The sequence below is a fragment of the Scyliorhinus torazame genome, chromosome 12 (genome assembly GCF_047496885.1).
Source record: "Scyliorhinus torazame isolate Kashiwa2021f chromosome 12, sScyTor2.1, whole genome shotgun sequence".
Taxonomy (NCBI): Eukaryota; Metazoa; Chordata; class Chondrichthyes; order Carcharhiniformes; family Scyliorhinidae; genus Scyliorhinus; species Scyliorhinus torazame.
Window position 1 is genome coordinate 198,162,527 of NC_092718.1, and position 19,676 is coordinate 198,182,202.

General features: G+C 42.6%; 1 protein-coding gene across 10 annotated transcripts in view; it reads left to right on the forward strand.

The window, feature by feature from the left end:
- git1 (G protein-coupled receptor kinase interacting ArfGAP 1) overlaps positions 1-19,676 on the forward strand; it is a 252,390-nt gene that overhangs the window by 134,406 nt on the left and 98,308 nt on the right. For all 10 annotated transcript variants that reach the window (XR_011933692.1, XR_011933693.1, XR_011933694.1 and 7 more), the window contains exons 7-8: positions 9,205-9,299; positions 16,982-17,024. Coding sequence is in view for 7 of the 10 variants with exons in the window: in XM_072469628.1 (XP_072325729.1) it covers positions 9,205-9,299; positions 16,982-17,024 (138 nt within the window). In the remaining 3 variants the exon portion in view is untranslated. The remainder of the gene's footprint in view (positions 1-9,204; positions 9,300-16,981; positions 17,025-19,676) is intronic.

Consider the following 19,676-nt stretch of genomic DNA (forward strand, 5'->3'; position numbering starts at 1 on the left):
TCCGAGAAGGAGGCAAAAGAAGGGGAGGTGTGGCGCTGCTAGTCAAGAACAGTATTACGGTGGCGGAGAGGATGCTAGATGGGGACTCTTCTTCCGAGGTAGTATGGGCTGAGGTTAGAAACAGGAAAGGAGAGGTCACCCTGTTGGGAGTTTTTTTATAGGCCTCCTAATAGAACATAGAACATAGAAAATACAGCACAGAACAGGCCCTTCGGCCCACGATGTTGTGCCGAACCTTTGTCCTAGATTAATCATAGATTATCATTGAATTTACAGTGCAGAAGGAGGCCATTCGGCCCTTTGAGTCTGCACCAGCTCTTGGAAAGAGCACCCGACCCAAACTCAACACCTCCACCCAACACCAAGGGCAATTTGGACATTAAGGGCAATTTATCATTGGCCAATTCACCTAACCCGCACATCTTTGGACTGTGGGAGGAAAACGGAGCACCCGGAGGAAACCCACGCAGACACGGGGAGGACGTGCAGACTCCGCACAGACAATGACCCAAGCCGGAATCGAACCTGGGACCATGGATCTGTGAAGCAATTGTGCTATCCACAATGCTACCGTGCTGCCCTTAAGAACAAATAAATCTACACTATATCATTTTCCCGTAATCCATGTACCTATCCAACAGCTGCTTGAAGGTCCCTAATGTTTCCGACTCAACTACTTCCACAGGCAGTGCATTCCATGCCCCCACTACTCTCTGGGTAAAGAACCTACCTCTGATATCCCTCCTATATCTTCCACCTTTCACCTTAAATTTATGTCCCCTTGTAATGGTGTGTTCCACCTGGGGAAAAAGTCTCTGACTGTCTACTCTATCTATTCCCCTGATCATCTTATAAACCTCTATCAAGTCGCCCCTCATCCTTCTCCGCTCTAATGAGAAAAGGCCTAGCACCCTCAACCTTTCCTCGTAAGACCTACTCTCCATTCCAGGCAACATCCTGGTAAATCTTCTTTGCACCTTTTCCAGAGCTTCCACATCCTTCCTAAAATGAGGCGACCAGAACTGTACACAGTACTCCAAATGTGGCCTTACCAAAGTTTTGTACAGCTGCATCATCACCTCACGGCTCTTAAATTCAATCCCTCTGTTAATGAACGTGAGCACACCATAGGCCTTCTTCACAGCTCTATCCACTTGAGTGGCAACTTTCAAAGATGTATGAACATAGACCCCAAGGTCTCTCTGCTCCTCCACAATGCCAAGAACGCTACCGTTAACCCTGTATTCCGCATTCATATTTGTCCTTCCAAAATGGACAACCTCACACTTTTCAGGGTTAAACTCCATCTGCCACTTCTCAGCCCAGCTCTGCATCCTATCTATGTCTCTTTGCAGCCGACAACAGCCCTCCTTACTATCCACAACTCCACCAATCTTTGTATCGTCTGCAAATTTACTGACCCACCCTTCAACTCCCTCATCCAAGTCATTAATGAAAATCACAAACAGCAGAGGACCCAGAACTGATCCCTGCGGTACACCACTGCTAACGGGGATCCAGGCTGAATATTTGCCATCCACCACCACTCTCTGACTTCTATCGGTTAGCCAGTTTGTTATCCAACTGGCCAAATTTCCCACTATCCCATGCCTCCTTACTTTGTGCAGAAGCCTACCATGGGGAACTTTATCAAATGCCTTACTAAAATCCATGTACACTACATCCACTGCTTTACCTTCATCCACATGCTTGGTCACCTCCTCAAAGAATTCAATAAGATTTGTAAGGCAAGACCTACCCCTCACAAATCCGTGCTGACTATCCCGAATCAAGCAGTGTCTTTCCAGATGCTCAGAAATCCTATCCTTCAGTACCCTTTCCAATACTTTGCCTACCACCGAAGTAAGACTAACTGGCCTGTAATTCCCAGGGTTATCCCTAGTTCCTTTTTTGAACAGGGGCACGACATTCGCCACTCTCCAATCCCCTGGTACCACCCCTGTTGACAGTGAGGACGAAAAGATAATTGCCAACGGCTGGGCAATTTCATCTCTTGCTTCCCATAGAATCCTTGGATATATCCCATCAGGCCCGGGGGACTTGTCTATCCTCAAGTTTTTCAAAATGCCCAACACATCTTCCTTCCTAACAAGTATTTCCTCGAGCTTACCAATCTGTTTCACACTGTCCTCTCCAACAATATCGCCCCTCTCATTTGTAAATACAGAAGAAAAGTACTCATTCAAGACCTCTCCTATCTCTTCAGACTCAATACACAATCTCCCGCTACTATCCTTGATCGGACCTACCCTCGCTCTAGTCATTCTCATATTTCTCACATATGTGTAAAAGGCCTTGGGGTTTTCCTTGATCCTACCCGCCAAAGATTGTTCATGCCCTCTCTTAGCTCTCCTAATCCCTTTCTTCAGTTCCCTCCTGGCTATCTTGTATCCCTCCAATGCCCTGTCTGAACCTTGTTTCTTCAGCCTTACATAAGTCACCTTTTTTCTCTTAACAAGACATTCAACCTCTCTTGTCAACCATGGTTCCCTCACTCGACCATCTCTTCCCTGCCTGACAGGGACATACATATCAAGGACACGTAGCACCTGTTCCTTGAACAAGTTCCACATTTCACTTGTGTCCTTCCCTGCCAGCCTATGTTCCCAACTTATGCACTTCAATTCTTGTCTGACAACATCGTATTTACCCTTCCCCCAATTGTAAACCTTGCCCTGTTGCACGTACCTATCCCTCTCCATTACTAAAGTGAAAGTCACAGAATTGTGGTCACTATCTCCAAAATGCTCCCCCACTAACAAATCTATCACTTGCCCTGGTTCATTACCAAGTACTAAATCCAATATTGCCCCTCCTCTGGTCGGACAATCTACATACTGTGTTAGAAAAGCTTCCTGGACACACTGCACAAACACCACCCCATCCAAACTATTTGATCTAAAGAGTTTCCACTCAATATTTGGGAAGTTAAAGTCGCCCATGACTACTACCCTATGACTTCTGCACCTTTCCAAAATCTGTTCCCAATCTGTTCCTCCACATCTCTGCTACTATTGGGGGGCCTATAGAAAACTCCTAACAAGGTGATTGCTCCTTTCCTATTTCTGACTTCAACCCATACTACCTCAATAGGGTGATACTCCTCGAACTGCCTTTTTGCAGCTGTTATACTATCTCTAATTAATAATGCCACCCCCCCACCTCTTTTACCACCCTCCCTAATCTTATTGAAACATCTATAACCAGGGACCTCCAACAACCATTTCTGCCCCTCTTCTATCCAAGTTTCCGTGATGGCCACCACATCGTAGTCCCAAGTACCGATCCATGCCTTAAGTTCACCCACCTTATTCCTGATGCTTCTTGCGTTGAAGTATACACACTTCAACCCATCTCCGTGCCTGCAAATACTCTCCTTTGTCAGTGTTCCCTTCCCCACTGCCTCATTACATGCTTTGGCGTCCTGAATATCGGCTACCTTAGTTGCTGGACTACAAATCCGGTTCCCATTCCCCTGCCAAATTAGTTTAAAGTTCTAGGGATGTAGAGGAAAGGATGGCGAAGATATTCTGGATAAGAGCGAAAGTAACAGGGTAGTTATTATGGGAGACTTTTCCAGTCAATATTTGGAAAGTTAAAGATATAGTTTGAGTACATTAGATGGGTCGTTTTTTGTACAATGTGTGCAGGAGGGTTTCCTGACACAATATGTTGACAGGCCAACAAGAGGCGAGGCCACATTGGATTTGGTTTTGGGTAATGAACCAGGCCAGGTGTTAGATTTGGAGGTAGGTGAGCACTTTGGGGACAGTGACCACAATTCGGTGACGTTTACGTTAGTGATGGAAAGGGATAAGTATACCCTGCAGGGCAAGAGTTATAGCTGGGGGAAGGGCAATTATGATGCCATTAGACATGACTTGGGAGGGGTAGGTTGGAGAAGTAGGCTGCAAGTATTGGGCACACTGGATATGTGGAGCTTGTTCAAGGAACAGCTACTGCGTGTTCTTGATAAGTACGTACCGGTCAGGCAGGGAGGAAGGCGTCGAGCGAGGGAACCGTGGTTTACCAAAGAAGTGGAATCTCTTGTTAAGAGGAAGAAGGAGGTCTATGTGAAGATGAGGTGTGAAGTTTCAGTTGGGGCGCTTGATAGTTACAAGGTAGCGAGGAAGGATCTAAAGAGAGAGCTAAGACGAGCAAGGAGGGGACATGAGAAGTATGTGGCAGGTAGGATCAAGGAAAACCCAAAAGCTTTCTATAGGTATGTCAGGAATAAAAGAATGACTAGGGTAAGAGTAGGGCCAGTCAAGGACAGGGATGGGAAGTTGTGTGTGGAGTCTGAAGAGATAGGCGAGATACTAAATGAATATTTTTCGTCAGTATTCACTCAGGAAAAAGAGAATGTTGTGGAGGAGAATGCTGAGACCCAGGCTATTAGAATAGATGGCATTGAGGTACGTAGGGAAGAGGTGTTGGCAATTCTGGACAGGCTGAAAATAGATAAGTACCCGGGGCCTGATGGGATTTATCCTAGGATTCTCTGGGAAGCCAGGGAAGAGATTGCTGGACCTTTGGCTTTGATTTTTATGTCATCATTGGCTTCAGGAATAGTGCCAGAGGACTGGAGGATAGCGAATGTGGTCCCTTTGTTCAAGAAGGGGAGTAGAGACAACCCCGGCAACTATAGACCGGTGAGCCTCTCGTCTGTTGTGGGTAAAGTCTTGGAGGTGATTATAAGAGACAAGATTTATAATCATCTAGATAGGAATAATATGATTAGGGATAGTCAGCATGGCTTTGTGAAGGGTAGGTCATGCCTCACAAACCTTATCGAGTTCTTTGAGAAGGTGACTGAACAGGTAGACGAGGGTAGAGCAGTTGATGTGGTGTATATGGATTTCAGTAAAGCGTTTGATAAGGTTCCCCACGGTAGGCTATTGCACAAAATACGGATGCTGGGGATTGAGGGGGATTTAGAGATGTGGATCAGAAATTGGCTAGCTGAAAGAAGACAGAGGGTGGTGGTTGATGGGAAATGTTCAGAATGGAGTTCAGTTACAAGTGGCGTACCACAAGGATCTGTTCTGGGGCCGTTGCTGTTTGTCATTTTTATAAATGACCTAGAGGAGGGCGCAGAAGGGTGGGTGAGTAAATTTGTAGACGACACTAAAGTCGGTGGTGTTGTCGACAGTGCGGAAGGATGTTGCAGGTTACAGAGGGACATAGATAAGCTGCAGAGCTGGGCTGAGAGGTGGCAAATGGAGTTTAATGTAGAGAAGTGTGAGGTGATTCACTTTGGAAGGAATAACAGGAATGCGGAATATTTGGCTAATGGTAAAGTTCTTGAAAGTGTGGATGAGCAGAGGGATCTAGGTGTCCATGTACATAGATCCCTGAAAGTTGCCACCCAGGTTGATAGGGTTGTGAAGAAGGCCTATGGTGTGTTGGCCTTTATTGGCAGAGCACAGTACAAAGTCTTACAACACCAGGTTAAAGTCCAACAGGTTTGTTTCGATGTCACTAGCTTTCGGAGCGCTGCTCCTTCCTCAGGTGAATGACTCTTTATTGGTTGAGGGATTGAGTTCCGGAGTCATGAGGTCATGTTGCAGCTGTACAAAACTCTGGTACGGCCGCATTTGGAGTATTGCGTACAGTTCTGGTCACCTCATTATAGGAAGGACGTGGAAGCTTTGGACGGGTGCAGAGGAGATTTACCAGGATGTTGCCTGGTATGGAGGGAAAATCTTATGAGGAATGGCTGATGGACTTGAGGTTGTTTTCGTTAGAGAGAAGAAGGTTAAGAGGAGACTTAATAGAGGCATACAAAATGATCAGAGGGTTAGATAGGGTGGACAGTGAGAGCCTTCTCCCGCGGATGGAAATGGCTAGCATGAGGGGACATAGCCTTAAACTGAGGGGTAATAGATATAGGACAGAGGTAGGTTCTTTACGCAAAGATTGGTGAGGCCGTGGAATGCCCTACCTGCAACAGTAGTGAACTCGCCAACATTGAGGGCATTTAAAAGTTTATTGGATAAGCATATGGATGATAATGGCATAGTGTAGGTTAGATAGCTTTTGTTTTTTGACTTTCCATGTCGGTGCAACATCATGGGCCGAAGGGCCTGTACTGCGCTGTATCGTTCTATGTTCTATGTCCTATCCTGTGCAGTTGTGGATAGGAAACAGACTCGAGGGTCAATTGCTGGTCCGATGCCTCAGACCTTCATCATACTTTGGGCGGGGATGGCAACAAGTGGTAATCCATTTAGTATAATTTTAAGTTTTCCAGAGTGGGAGTTCAACATTTTTTTCCACATGCGTTTACATAGAATTTTACAGCACACAAACTGGCCATTTGACCCAACAGGTGGTCTTGCTCCACCTGAGCCAGCTCACACCACATTCTATTTAACCCAATCAGCATAACCTATTCCCCACTACCTTAGGTGTTTATCTGTCTTCCCCTGGAATGCATAAATTGTGATTATTTTTCTGGTTTTGTACTTTGATTTTTTTTTTCATAATACAAAAATAGTAAGAAGAAATGACCTTCAGATTAATGAAAGCACCCTTTTAAAAAATTAATTCACGGGTTGTGGGCCTCCCTGACTAGGTCCGCATTCATTCATTGCCTATCCCTTTTCGCCTTTGTGAAGGTGGTGAGGAGCCACCTTCTTCAACCGCTGCAGTTGATGTGTACGAACACCCACAATGCTGTTACAATTGGAGTTCCAGGATTTTGACCCTAGCTTGGAGGGGGAACATGGAGGTGGTTGTGTTCCCACACATCTGCTACCCTTGTAGTTGAGGTTACAGGTTTGGAATGTGCTGTCTATAACTAGTTAGGGGTTGGCAGTCACACAGAAAAGAATGCTTTCATTTAGCAACATTTCAAAAAGCTGACACAAAATTGTATTTGCACATCTTCTCTTCTGAACACCCTAAGGCCCCAAGTTGAAAAATAAATGTAAACCTTCCTTCACAATGTTTTTTTTACATAAACCAACATTTTTCCCACTTGGAGCATCTACAAACATGACCTTACTGTGTTCATTTTAAGAGTGCTTCAGATCTCCAGAATGACACAGGAGTTCCAAATTTGGAACTGATTACATTCCAGCTCCAGTGCTGAATGTCATTAATGTTTTGATTATGGAAATGCAGTGCCCTTCTCATCTTTCACAAATATCTAGTATTTCCTGCTGAGAGGGCAATGCACTCTCACAATAAAATGCTGTAGGAGTTGTATCATTAAAATGTGGTCACACAATTCTACCATTGGATAGGAACCAGTTTTAGACATGTAAAACGGTGGATCTCAAATTAAAAGGGTGGTCTAGTCACTTAGTGACCCCTGTTGATCAGGAGAGCATTGCCCAGAGACCACTATTCTGATACTGTAAAAGCATCTTGAAAAGACCATGGCCCGAATCTCCTAAGGAGTGACAATGACCATCTGATTGCCACTCCTCTCCTACTTTTCTGCACCATGACTCTGCTCTGCATTCCTGGCTTAGTCTTCAGATCCTAGCTTCTTCAGAAATGTAGAGCAATCTTCCATCGAATTGCTTCCTTATAACCTTGGATCGTCAGGGGAAGACTAGCTACACCCCTTTTTACTGCATTTTCTGGTAAGTGTTCCCTAACACACCGAAAAGCTTTGGGATATTTAAACCGCTTTCAGTGTGTTAGTGAACGGGTGTACGAGTGAATGGATGAGAGAATGCATGGGTGTTATGACAACAGATATTAATTGTTGAATAAACCAAATCCCAGATGGAAACTTGGCTTATGGATCATACCCTTTCTTTTGTATTCTGACAACGAGAAGAAAACTTGCTGATCTCAAAAGCAAGAAGTCCAGTAACACTTTTTGATCTAAAAATTAAATTTGAATGGTTTATTAATGAAGCAAAAAGAAAACATAAGCACACAATTACAGCAACACAGTTAAAATTAGTCTTAAGATACATTTCCCCAAAAGACTCCCTACTTAGTCAGGGAACACTCTCTTTATAGATATTTTAACTATAAAAATCCAGTAATATTACCGAAGGCAAATTGCTGTAGCTTTTGCTCAACATTTCCAAACAATATTTCATGTTTTTGTGTGGCCCCCACTTTTGTGTGAAAATAAAATGTAATACCCCTCCATTCTTTACTTATGAAACTGTTGCAAGTTGTAAAAGTTCGTTACCAGCTGCTGAAATTTACCAGCTGAAAAAACAGGTCCCCACGTATCTCCCAATGCAAATTGCTAAACCTAGCTTATTTACTTATAAAACCACTCTGACTGTAGGTTCATGACCATTTAGCACATTCACTCCTTTTCATGTCGCAATTATTCCAGACAAATGGTCTCCCTTAACCTTTTGTCGGCTTAATTAAATCATCTATGATTTAAATAATACACACCACCTTCTTTGCAGAACAGCACACTATTCCCCAAAAATATTTTAAAGAAAAAACGTCCATTCTCACAGTGCACACATGGATAGGGTGGCAGCTCATAGGGTTTTAGGGAGTCCCAGGGAGCAGGGGATTTACTCAGGAAGTTTTAACTTCCAATGGATTCAAACATCCTGGGCAAATCCCACGGAATTAATGGAAAGTACCTCTAGTCCCTGACGATCTGGAAACTAGAAAGTCTGGGCCAGTATGTCATAAAATATCTTTCATATGACAACAGCAACCTAATTTGCCTATCTGCCACAACTGAATAAAGTAACAATTCAATTAATAATAAAATAATCTTTATTAGTGTCACAAGTAGGCTTACTGCACACTGCAATGAAGTTACTGTGAAAATCCCCTAGTCGCCACACTCTGGCGCCTGTATGGGTTCACTGAGGGAGAATTCAGAATGTCCAATTCATCTAACAAGCACATCTTCGGGACTTGTGGGAGGAAACCAGAGCATCTGGAGGAAATCCATTTAGACACGGGGAGAACGTGCAGATTCCGCATAGACCGTGACCCAAAACGGGAATCGAACCCGGGTCCCAGGTGCTGTGAAGCAACAGTGCTAACCACTGTGCTACCTGATTAGTGCTTTGTGACTACTTTGCTAGATATCTAAGTGCATCTTTATTGTTTTTAAATGTCTAAAGTTAAAAACATGTGTGACTATACGGGACTGAATCTAGAGTTAAGTGACCCTGAGATGGGCAAAATTCTTGTTCTCACCTCCCTGTGATCTGTATTCTTTAATCTTGGTAGGCAAGCAAATCACCATGATCTCGCTGACAGACTGGTGGAGTGTCAGTATGAACTTACAGATAGATTGGCATTTTACCTTTGTGGACGGAGGCCAGGTAAGTGACTTCTGCAAAGGCACCTGAAGTACATTCCTTTATATTATGAATATGGCCACTGGATAAATAGAAGTGTCATAGAAAAGGCATCACCACTATTAACCATAGAGTTTCAATTGCTTATATTCAATGAGGTGGCCAATTTCCCCCCCTTTTTTCCCCAAACCTAAAAATTAATAATGAACACAATTTGTAAGTGTAAACTTTAGCTGAAGCTTTTTCAAAATGGGTGTAATTGTCAAAAGCACTATTCTAAGAGGGGATTCAATATCAATATTATTGTCTCAATGTCCTCCTCTTGGTGGTCTAGATGTGATCACGTAATTGCAGTATTATTTTTCACAGTCATGCAACTTATCCTGTATAATTTCTTTATTCTTCCACGGGATGCGAATACCGTTGGCAAGGCCAGCATTTATTGTCCGTCCCTAATTGCTCTTGAGAAGATAGTAGTTGACCGCCGTCATGAGCCGCTGCAGTCCATCTGGTGTAGTGCTGTTAGGGAGTGAGTTCCAGGATTTTGGTCCAGAAACGGCAATCTAGTTCCAAGTCAGGATGGTGTGTGGCTTGGACGGGAACCTGCAGTTGATGGTATTTCTTTAGCCTTCTCGGTGTTGGTGGTGATTCGTTTGGAATGTGTTGAAGAAGGATTGAGGAGTTGCTACAGTGCATCTTGTACACACTGCTACCTCTATGCGCCAGTGGTCGAAGAAGTTAATGTTCAAGGTGGTTGGTGGGGTGTCAATCAAGCGAGCTGCTTTGTCCTGGAAGGTTAAACTTTTTGAATGTTGTTGCAGCCGCACAAATAAAGCAAAATGAGAGCATTCCATCACACTCCTGACTTGCTTTGTAGAATGCGGGGTAGGCTTTGTAGTGTCAGGAACTGATGGTTCTCAGGTTGGCCTGATAATCCACGTACGTATTCAAATTAATGCATTATTCCAAGTTACAGAGCCCCTCAATATTTGACAATACGTAATTTCTTGTTTTATGTTGCCAGCTTGTCATGGGACTTCATACAGTTGACTGATTCAGGATTGGCATCCCAGACTCAACATGTTACTGTTCCTTTTTTAATGGCAACAACTTTCTGTAAACAACTTTTTTTTTTAAATGCTGCTTTATCTTGCCATCCTCCCTCCAGCCAACAGCAGTACCGGTCACCAAAGAACTAAGCTACCATAGCTGTTCGTATCTCTTGTCCAAACTCTCTCTCCCAATTCATGAGATTCCATCAGCCAGAACCATGCAACGTGATCAAAGGATTTCATGACTTTAGCAGTGTGGATAAAAAACCTCGAATTCCAGAATCTTATTAAAAATTCAAGTATAGTGGGCCAATCTACTGCATTACCCTTTCCTCTCCACATCTGCTGATATATTTTACATTTGGGTTACATATTCTATTATTTTATTAAAGCCTTGCATTCCTCAGCGCATATTTCAGGAAATCTTACAAATTTGTTTTTGTCCATCAAGTTCGCATTTAGGCATTCAAATTCTCATGTTTGCTGAATTGTGCCAAAGACCTATTCATCTCCTCATTGTAACATGATGTCTCTATCTTTTATTGTCACTGAACTATGCAGATGTAGTTAATAAAGATGCACTAAGCAAGACACTGATTTTCCTCTCAATGACGATTTCTGTTCATTGGAGTGGCGCTGTATACTATACCTGCATAAGGATATAGCATCAATTTCTGTCCTCTGGTGCTTTTCAATTCTAAGTAATAAGGCAAAATAATGGGATAATATGTAACCCACATATAAAATATATCAGCAGACATGGAGAGGACATAGAGTGATGCAGTTGATTGACCCACTATACTTTAATTGGAGTATTGCTGAAGAAAGAGGTATGCTGTCAAACCTTTTGGCTTGCACTCATGAGGACAGATGTAAGAATGCCAAAATTTCAAAGAGAACAACAATTTATTCTACATGAGCAACGGGGCACTGATTGGTCGGTCGGCAAGTTGGCTTTGATGAGTCGAGACATTGCGATGTCAAGTGTAACTGAGTCAAGTGAATCAGGATTTCGGCACAAAGTTACTCTTGAGAGCTACAGCTAATCTCCCAAGATCCAGAGACCAGAAGATCGGGACAGGTGTCTCTTAAGATCTCTTTCACGTGACAACTGGGTCTTAGTTTGTTTATTGACCCTAAACCGAATAAAAAGGCAGGGCATGAAATGCACAGCCAGTCTATCAGCATCTGGGAAAAGGTAGAGTTTGAAATTAACCTAGCTTCATCTTTCAGATTTTGACTGCCTGTTTTGTTGCATTCATGCTATTTTTGTATAAAAGATGGTTTGGTTAATGCTTTTTGGCTATTTGAAGCAACGTCCTATTACATCTTATGTTGTCTGTGATTGGTTGTGCTTAACATAAATTGTTTAAATGGTTGAGCGAGTTGCTGCAACCAGTTCTGATTGAGTATTCTATAATGAAGGATTCTTTTACATGTATAAAGACGTTACATGATCTGCATATCGACAGCAATGTTGTGTCTATATGCTTCTTTGATATTGCAAGCCTATTCGCTAATGTACTGCTCTAGAAAGTCGTGGACATTGAGGTGTGAGGTGGCCAAGATAGATTGGGGAATTTGATTAAAAAGTGGACAGGCAGTGGCTAATATTTAAGGAATGAATGTCTGCATCGCAACAGTTATACATTCCATTCTGGCTCAAAAATACAACAGCAGCCCAACCATGGCTAACAAGGATAGTATTAGATCCAAAGAGGAAGTTTATAAAGTTGCTTGAAAAATAGCAAGCCTGAGGATTGGGAGCAGTTCGGAATTCAGCAAGGGAAGACGAAGAGATTGATTAAGGGGAGGTGGGGGGGAAATAGAGTATGAAAGTAAACTTGCAAGTAACATAAAAGCGGACTGTAAAAGCTTATATAAGTATGTGAAAAGAAAAAGATTAGTGAAGACAAATGTCGATCCCCAGTCCCAAATGGGAGAATTTTTAATGGGGAATAAGGAAATGGCAGAACAGTTAAACAACTATTATTTTAGTTCTGTCTTTGAGGAAGAAGACTCAATTAACTTCCCAGAAATGCTCAGGAACCAAGGGTCCACTGAGAAGGAGGAATTGAAGGAAATCAGTATTACTCGGAAAATAGTGCTAGAGAAATTAATGGGACTGAAAGCCAATACATCCTCAGGGCCTGATAATCTAAAGGAGGCAGCCATGGAAATAGCTGATGTGTTGGTTGTCATCAAAATTCTGTAGATTCTGGAACAGTCCCACATTGAAGGATGGCAAATGTAACCCCACTATTTAAAAAAGGAGGGAGGGGAAAAACAGAAAATTGTAGACCAGTTAGCCTAGCATCATCAGTTGTAGGGAAAATGCTGGTCTATTATAATGGATGGGATAACAGGACACTTAGAAAATATCAACAGGATAAAACAAAGTCAACAAGGATTTATGAAAGAAAATTCTTGTTTAACAAACATACTGGAGGTTTTTGAGGACATAACTAGCAGCATAGGTAAAGGGTGCGCCAATGGATGTGGTACAATGATACATAGAAGATAGGAGCAGGAGGAGGCCTCATCGCGATCATGGCTGATCATCCAACTCAATAGCCTTATCCTGCTTTCTCCCCATAATGTTTGATCCCATTCTCCCAAGTGCTGTATCCAGCTGTCTCTTGAATATATTCAAAATTTTAGCATCAACTACTTCCTGTGGTAATGAATTTCACAGGCTCACCACTTTTCGTGTGAAATGTCTCCTTATCTCTGTCCAAAATGGTTGACCCTGAATCCTCAGACTGTGACCCTGGCTCTGGGCACACTTATCATTGATAACATCTTCCCTGCATCTACCCTGTCTAGTCCTGTTAGAATTTTATAAGTCTCTGAGATCTCCCCTCATTCTTCTGAATTCCAGCGAGAACAATCCCAACCTAGTCAATCTCTCCTCGTATGACAGCCCCGCCATCCCTGGAATCAGTCTGGTAAACCTTCGCTGCACTTCCTCGAGAGCAAGAACATCCTTCCTCAGAGAAGGAGACCAAAACTGCACACAATACTCCAAATGTGGCCTCACCAAGGCCCTGTACAATTGCAGCAACATATCCCTGCTTCTATACTCGAGACCTCTTGCAATGAAGGCCAACATACCATTAGCCTTCTTTACCGCCTGCTGCACCTGCATGCTTACCTTCAGCGAATGGTTCACCCAGGTCCCGCTGCACACTCCCCTCTCCCAATTTACAACCATTCAGGTAGTAATCTGCCTTCCTGTTTTTGCTTCCAAAATGAATAACCTCACACTTCTCCAAATTATACTGCATCTGCCATTGGTTTTCCCACTCGCCCAACCTGTCCAGATCTTGCTGTAGGATCCCTGCATCCTCATCACAATTCACCCTCCCACCTAACTTGGTATCATCTGCAAACTTTGAGATGTTATATTTTGTTCCCACATCCAAATCATTAATACCGATCCCTCTGGTACCCCACTGGTTACTGCCTGCCAATTTGAAAATGACCCATTAATCCCTACTCTTTGTTTATTCTCTGCCAACCAGTTTTCTATCCACCTCAATACATTTCCGACAATCCCATGCACTTTAATTTTTCACAATAATCTCTTATGCGAGACTTTGTCAAACGCCTTCTGAAAGTCCAAATATACCACATTGACTGGCCACCCCTTGTCGACTGTACTGGTTACCTCTTCAAAGAATTCCAACAGATTTGTCCAGCATGATTTTCCCTTCATAAATCCATGCTGACTCTGACTGATCCTGCCACTGCTTTCTAAATGTTCCGCTATAAAGTCCTTGATAATGGATTGGAGCATTTTCCCCACTATCGATGTTAGGCTTACTGGTCTATAATTCCCTGCTTTCTCTCTACCTCCCTTTTTGAATATCGGAGTGACATGAGCTACCCTCCAATCTGCAGGGACAGTTCCAGAGTCTATAGAATCCCGGAAGATGACCACCAGTGCATCTACTATTTCCAAAGCCACCTCCTTTCAGCACTCTGGGATGAAGATTCTCAGGCCCTGGGGATTTATCCGCCTTCAATCCCATCAGTTTTCCCAGCACCATTTCTCTACTAATGTTGATCTCCCTCAGTTCTTCCCTCTCACTAAACCTTCCATTCTCAAACATTTCTGGGATCTGTCTGTGGTGTATTTGGATTTTCAAAAAACTTTTGATAAAGTCCCACATAACATGTTTGTGTGCAAAATTAAAGAACCGGGATTGGGTTAATATATTTGTATGGTTTAAGATTTGGTTAGCAGATGGGAAACATTAGAAATAAATGTGTCTTTTTCATAATGCAGGCAGTGACTCATGGCGTTTCGCAGGTATACGTGCTTAGGCCCCAACTATTCACATTATACAGCAATGATTTGGATGAGGGAACCAAATGTAGTATTTCCAGCTTTGCTGATGCCATATTTCCAAGTTTGCTGTGCATGGTGGCGAGGATGTTAAGAGGCTTCAAGGTGTTTTGTAGACAAGTTGAGTGAGTGGGCAAATACATGGCGGATGGTACAATATGGATCATAGATCATAGAATTAACAGTGCAGAAGGAGGCCATTCAGCCCATCGAGTCTGCACCGGCTCTTGGAAACAGCATCCCACATAAGCCCAAACCTCCACCCTATCCCCGTAACCCAGTAACCCCACCTAACCGAAGGGCAATTTAGCATGGCAAATGCACCTAACCTGCAAATCTTTGGACTGTGGGAGGAAACCGGAGCACCCGGAGGAAACCCACACAGACACGGGGAGAACGTGCAGACTCTGCACAGACAGTGACCCAAGCCGGAATCGAACCTGGGACCCTGGAGCTGTGAAGCAACTGTGCTAACCTCTATGCTACCGTGCTGCGGTAAATGTAAAGTTATCCACTTCGGATGGAGAAACGTAATGGCAGAGTTATTATTAAGTGGTGATAGATTGGGAAATGTTGACATACAAAGGAACTTGGGTGTCCTAGAACACCAGTCACTGAAAGCAAGCATGCGGGTGCAGCGAGGAGTTAGGAAGGCAAATGACATGTTAGCTTTTATTGCAAGAGATTTGAATACAGCATTCAGGATATCTTACTGCAGCTGCTGCGAGACCACACCTGAATTATTGTATGCAGTTTTGGTCATGGGGATTGAGCCCCAATACCAAACTTTTGTCAGTCGGTGCTAAATCGATTGGCCTCACTTAGATTATAGGTTGGAAAACATGTCAAATGCCTAGTTTATAATGGGAAATTAGCTATTTCAGGATACAACGGCGAGGACACTCTGCCTAATATCTTGACCCTTCAAAGCTGTTTAACTGTCTACAATGACCATGAGTGTGACAGAAAACTTGTCACAGTCACCTGCATGTTGTAACTGCAACAACATTCTAGAACTTGCACAATCCTGGACCTCTGTTTGCTTTGTTGATATAACTGTTGCTAGACTTTAGATTCCCACCACCACTACCGTTGGTTGATTATCTAGAAGTGGCACGGCAACAATTTGCCATGATCATTTTGACCACACTTCCCAGCCCTACAGCATCTACCACCAAGAATGATGAAAGCCACATGTTCATGGACGTTTCATTACCTCCACAGTCCCCTTCAATTTGCCACTCTGGTTTAGGCTTGTACAGCTACTCCTTCATTGGCACTGGCTTAATATCTTTGAATTACCTGCATAATGCCATTGTAGGGAGCACCATCAGCACAAAGACTTCAGCAGTTGGAGGAGAACGTCTATCAGCCCTTTCTGTGGAATGGTTGCCTGCATTGCCTACATCCATTTTGGAACAATTTTTAAAAAAATCAAACTTGGATCATTTCATAGAATTTACAGTGCAGAAGGAGGCCATTCGGCCCATCGAGTCTGCAGCAGCTCTTGGAAAGAGCACCCTATCCCAAGCCCACACTTCCACCCTATCCCCATAACCCAGTAACCCCACCCAACACTAAGGGCAATTTTGGACACTAAGGACAATTTATCATGGCCAAGCCATCTAACCTGCACATCTTTGGACTGTGGGAGGAAACCGGAGCACCCGGAGGAAACCCACGCACACATGGGGAGAACGTGCAGACTCTGCACAGACAGTGACTCAAGCCGGGAATCGAACCTGGGACCCTGGAGCTGTGAAGCAATTGTGCTAACCACTATGCTGCCGTGCTGCCCTCATTTGGCTTCTGGCTAATGACTCTATATATAGTGAAACCTGGTTAATTGCATCCACTCAGGACATTCCTCACATTGCTATTAAACTGGAATTTTTATAAAGTAGAAAGCAATAATAGCAACACAAATCAATGCTGGACTGATGCATGGCAGCCTATATTTACATACATTTGTCAAATGCCGTGCAACAAATACAATGTACAAAAAATTGCAACATTTTGCATTATCTTCAGGTAAAGACAGTAGAAAACTTAAATATAAAAAAATTATTTTAGCTGCAATTTTTTAAACTGTCCTATTTAATATCTAATGCTGTATATATGTATTTGGCATGCTTCTCTCAAAGCACTGGGAAATGCTGATTGCTTTCCACTGAATCTGAAGCCTGGATTATTCCTCTAAGGATTGTTTGCGTTAAGAGCCACAAAATCTCCCTTCTGATGTAGGCCATGCCCCTTTGTGGTTTATTAGTGTTACACTGATGTTTTTATTTTCCCTTTTCCAGATCACAAAAATGGGCATTACGTCATTCCTCAAATGGCCGACAGGTGAGACTCCATCTTGTTTTGCATCAAATCTGAAGGATTAACAAGCTACTTAACCAGTATTCTGATTTAACTGATACAGGTTTTCTCATTTGCCCCATGCTGAGAATGCCTTTTTGTTTGAAAGGTGGTTCCTTTTCCATTTTTCTAATTTGTACTTCAATTACAGTGATGTTCCTGTCTCAGAATTTCACGATACAAAAACCTATTCCAAATCTCAACTTTACTTTCATTCTACTCTTAAAAATTAGTTGTTAAAATTAAAGTTGTGACTTGCCCTATAATCTGTGTGGAATTGCAATAAAATCTTTCTTTGTCCAAATTGATTTATGTCAGAGTCTGCAGGATCACATGGGTGTAGGTCAATACAATGATGATCAATTTCTGACAAGTGTTGCAAAGTTTGCAAATTAGTCCTAACCCTCTTGATTTTGGTATAATGATTGCATCCTTTACCAATAATCAGGAAACAAATATTAGTTTATTCTGAGGTTAGTGGTGATAGGCGAAGATTTTTATTTTGTTTACTGCATTTCACAAATTCTGGTTGAAGGATAGATTTCAAACCTATTTCTTATGCTGGTACATAAAGGAAAGGATGTCCAATATACGCAGAATTATATTCGCAATGCTGCTTTGTTAGCACCTGCATTGGTAGCTTTGACTGTCTTTTAAAATTGATATGAATGGTGTTTTCTATTTCATTTTTTGGCTTGTCGATACGATAAACTGTAGCAATGACATGTTTGAAAATGTCCTGATTAGTGTATATATTGGGTGCAGTTATCTTGAACTAATTTATAATACACACCCTCAAGCTTGTATGGATTGTATTTTTGAAGGATGATCAAAAGACAATATTTCAATGCTTGCAATATATACAATTGTCAAAGTACCTTGTTGAACGTCATTTTTCCAACTGTATTCCAGGCTTTAAGGAATTGTGTGTCGGAAGGAAGTAGCAGCCAAAGTATAAGCGGACATCAATAAGAATAAATGTTATAGTTGTATAAAGAGAAAACGGATGGTCAAGAGCAATGTAAGCCCGCTTATAGCTGAAAGTGGAGATATTGTCAGTGACAATGGAAAAGAGCAGATATGTTGCACAATTACTTTGCCTCAGTATTTACAGTAGAAAACAATGATAACTTGTTGGAAGTCCTGAAAAAATAAATAGTCGATAGAGGACAGGGACTTAATATAATTAATGTAAGTACAGCATCAGTAACTAGGAAATTAATGGAACTAAAGAGTGACAAATCCCCAGGACCTGACAGTTTCCATCCAAGGGTGTTAAAGGCAGTAGGGAGCACATTGTAGATGCCCTAACTATAATCTTTCAGAGTTCCCTTGATTCAGGTATAGTCTGGATTGGAAAATTGTACATGTCACTCCGCTTTTTAAGAGGAGTGAAAGGGAGAAACCAGGGAATTGTTGCCCTGTTAGCCTAGCATCTGTGGTGGGGGAAATTGCTGGAGTCTAGAATCGGGGATGGGGAAACTGAACCCCTCACAATTTTGATCGATCCGGGAGAGCCAGTATGGATTTGTGAAGGGAAGGTCATGCCTGACTAACTTTATTGAATTTTTTGGAGCGACGACTAAGGTAATGAACAAGGCAATGTCAATGGATGTTATTTATATGGACGTCCAGAAAGCATTTGATAAAGTTCCGCTTAGGAGACCGTTAATGAAGGTGGAAGCCCACTGATGAGGGCAAATTATTCACATGGTTAGAGAATTGGTTGATTGGCAGGTGACAGACTGCAGGGATAATGGGTAATTCATCTAAATTGGCAGGAGGTGAGTAGTGGTGTATCATAGAATCCCTACAGTGCAGAAGGAGGCCATTCGGTCCATCGAGTCTGCACCAACCGTAGGAAAGTATACTGTACTTTGGCCCATACCTCCACCCTATCCCCATAATCCAGTCACCCCACCTAACCTTTTTTGACATTAAGGGGCAATTTAGCATGGCCAATCCACCTGACCTGCACATCTTTGGATTGTGGGAGGAAAGCGGAGCACCCGGAGACCCATGCAGACACGGGGAGAAAGTGCAAACTCCACACACAGTCACCCAAGGCTGGAATTGAATCCGGGTCCCTGGTGCTGTGAGGCAGCAGTGCTAACCAATGTGCCACCATGCTACCCACTGGGATCTGTGTTGGTGCCACACCGTTGGAAGGATATTTTGGCTTCGGAGGGAGTGCAAAGGTAAGTTTACAAAAATTATACCTGGACTTAGAGGGATTAAGTTACCAGTTTACACAAATTAGACCAGTTTTAGATAGAATTTAGAAGGTTAAGGGGTGATCTGATCAAAATATTCAAGATATGAACCAGGTAGATGAAACTATTTCCACCAGTTGGAGATTCTAAAACTAGGGATCATCGTCTAAAAATTTGGGCTAGACTGTTCAGGAGAGATGTTAGGAAGCCCTTCTTTACTCAAAGATTGGTAGAGGTTTGGAATCCTCTCACACAAACAGCAGTTGAAGCTAGAACAAATGTTTATTTTAAATCTGAGCTGGACAGATTTATGTTAAGCGAAAATATTAAGGGATATGGGCCACAGACAGGTGTATGGAGTTAGGCAACAGATCAGCCATGATCTCATTAAATGGTGGGACAGGCTCGAAGGGCTGAATGACCT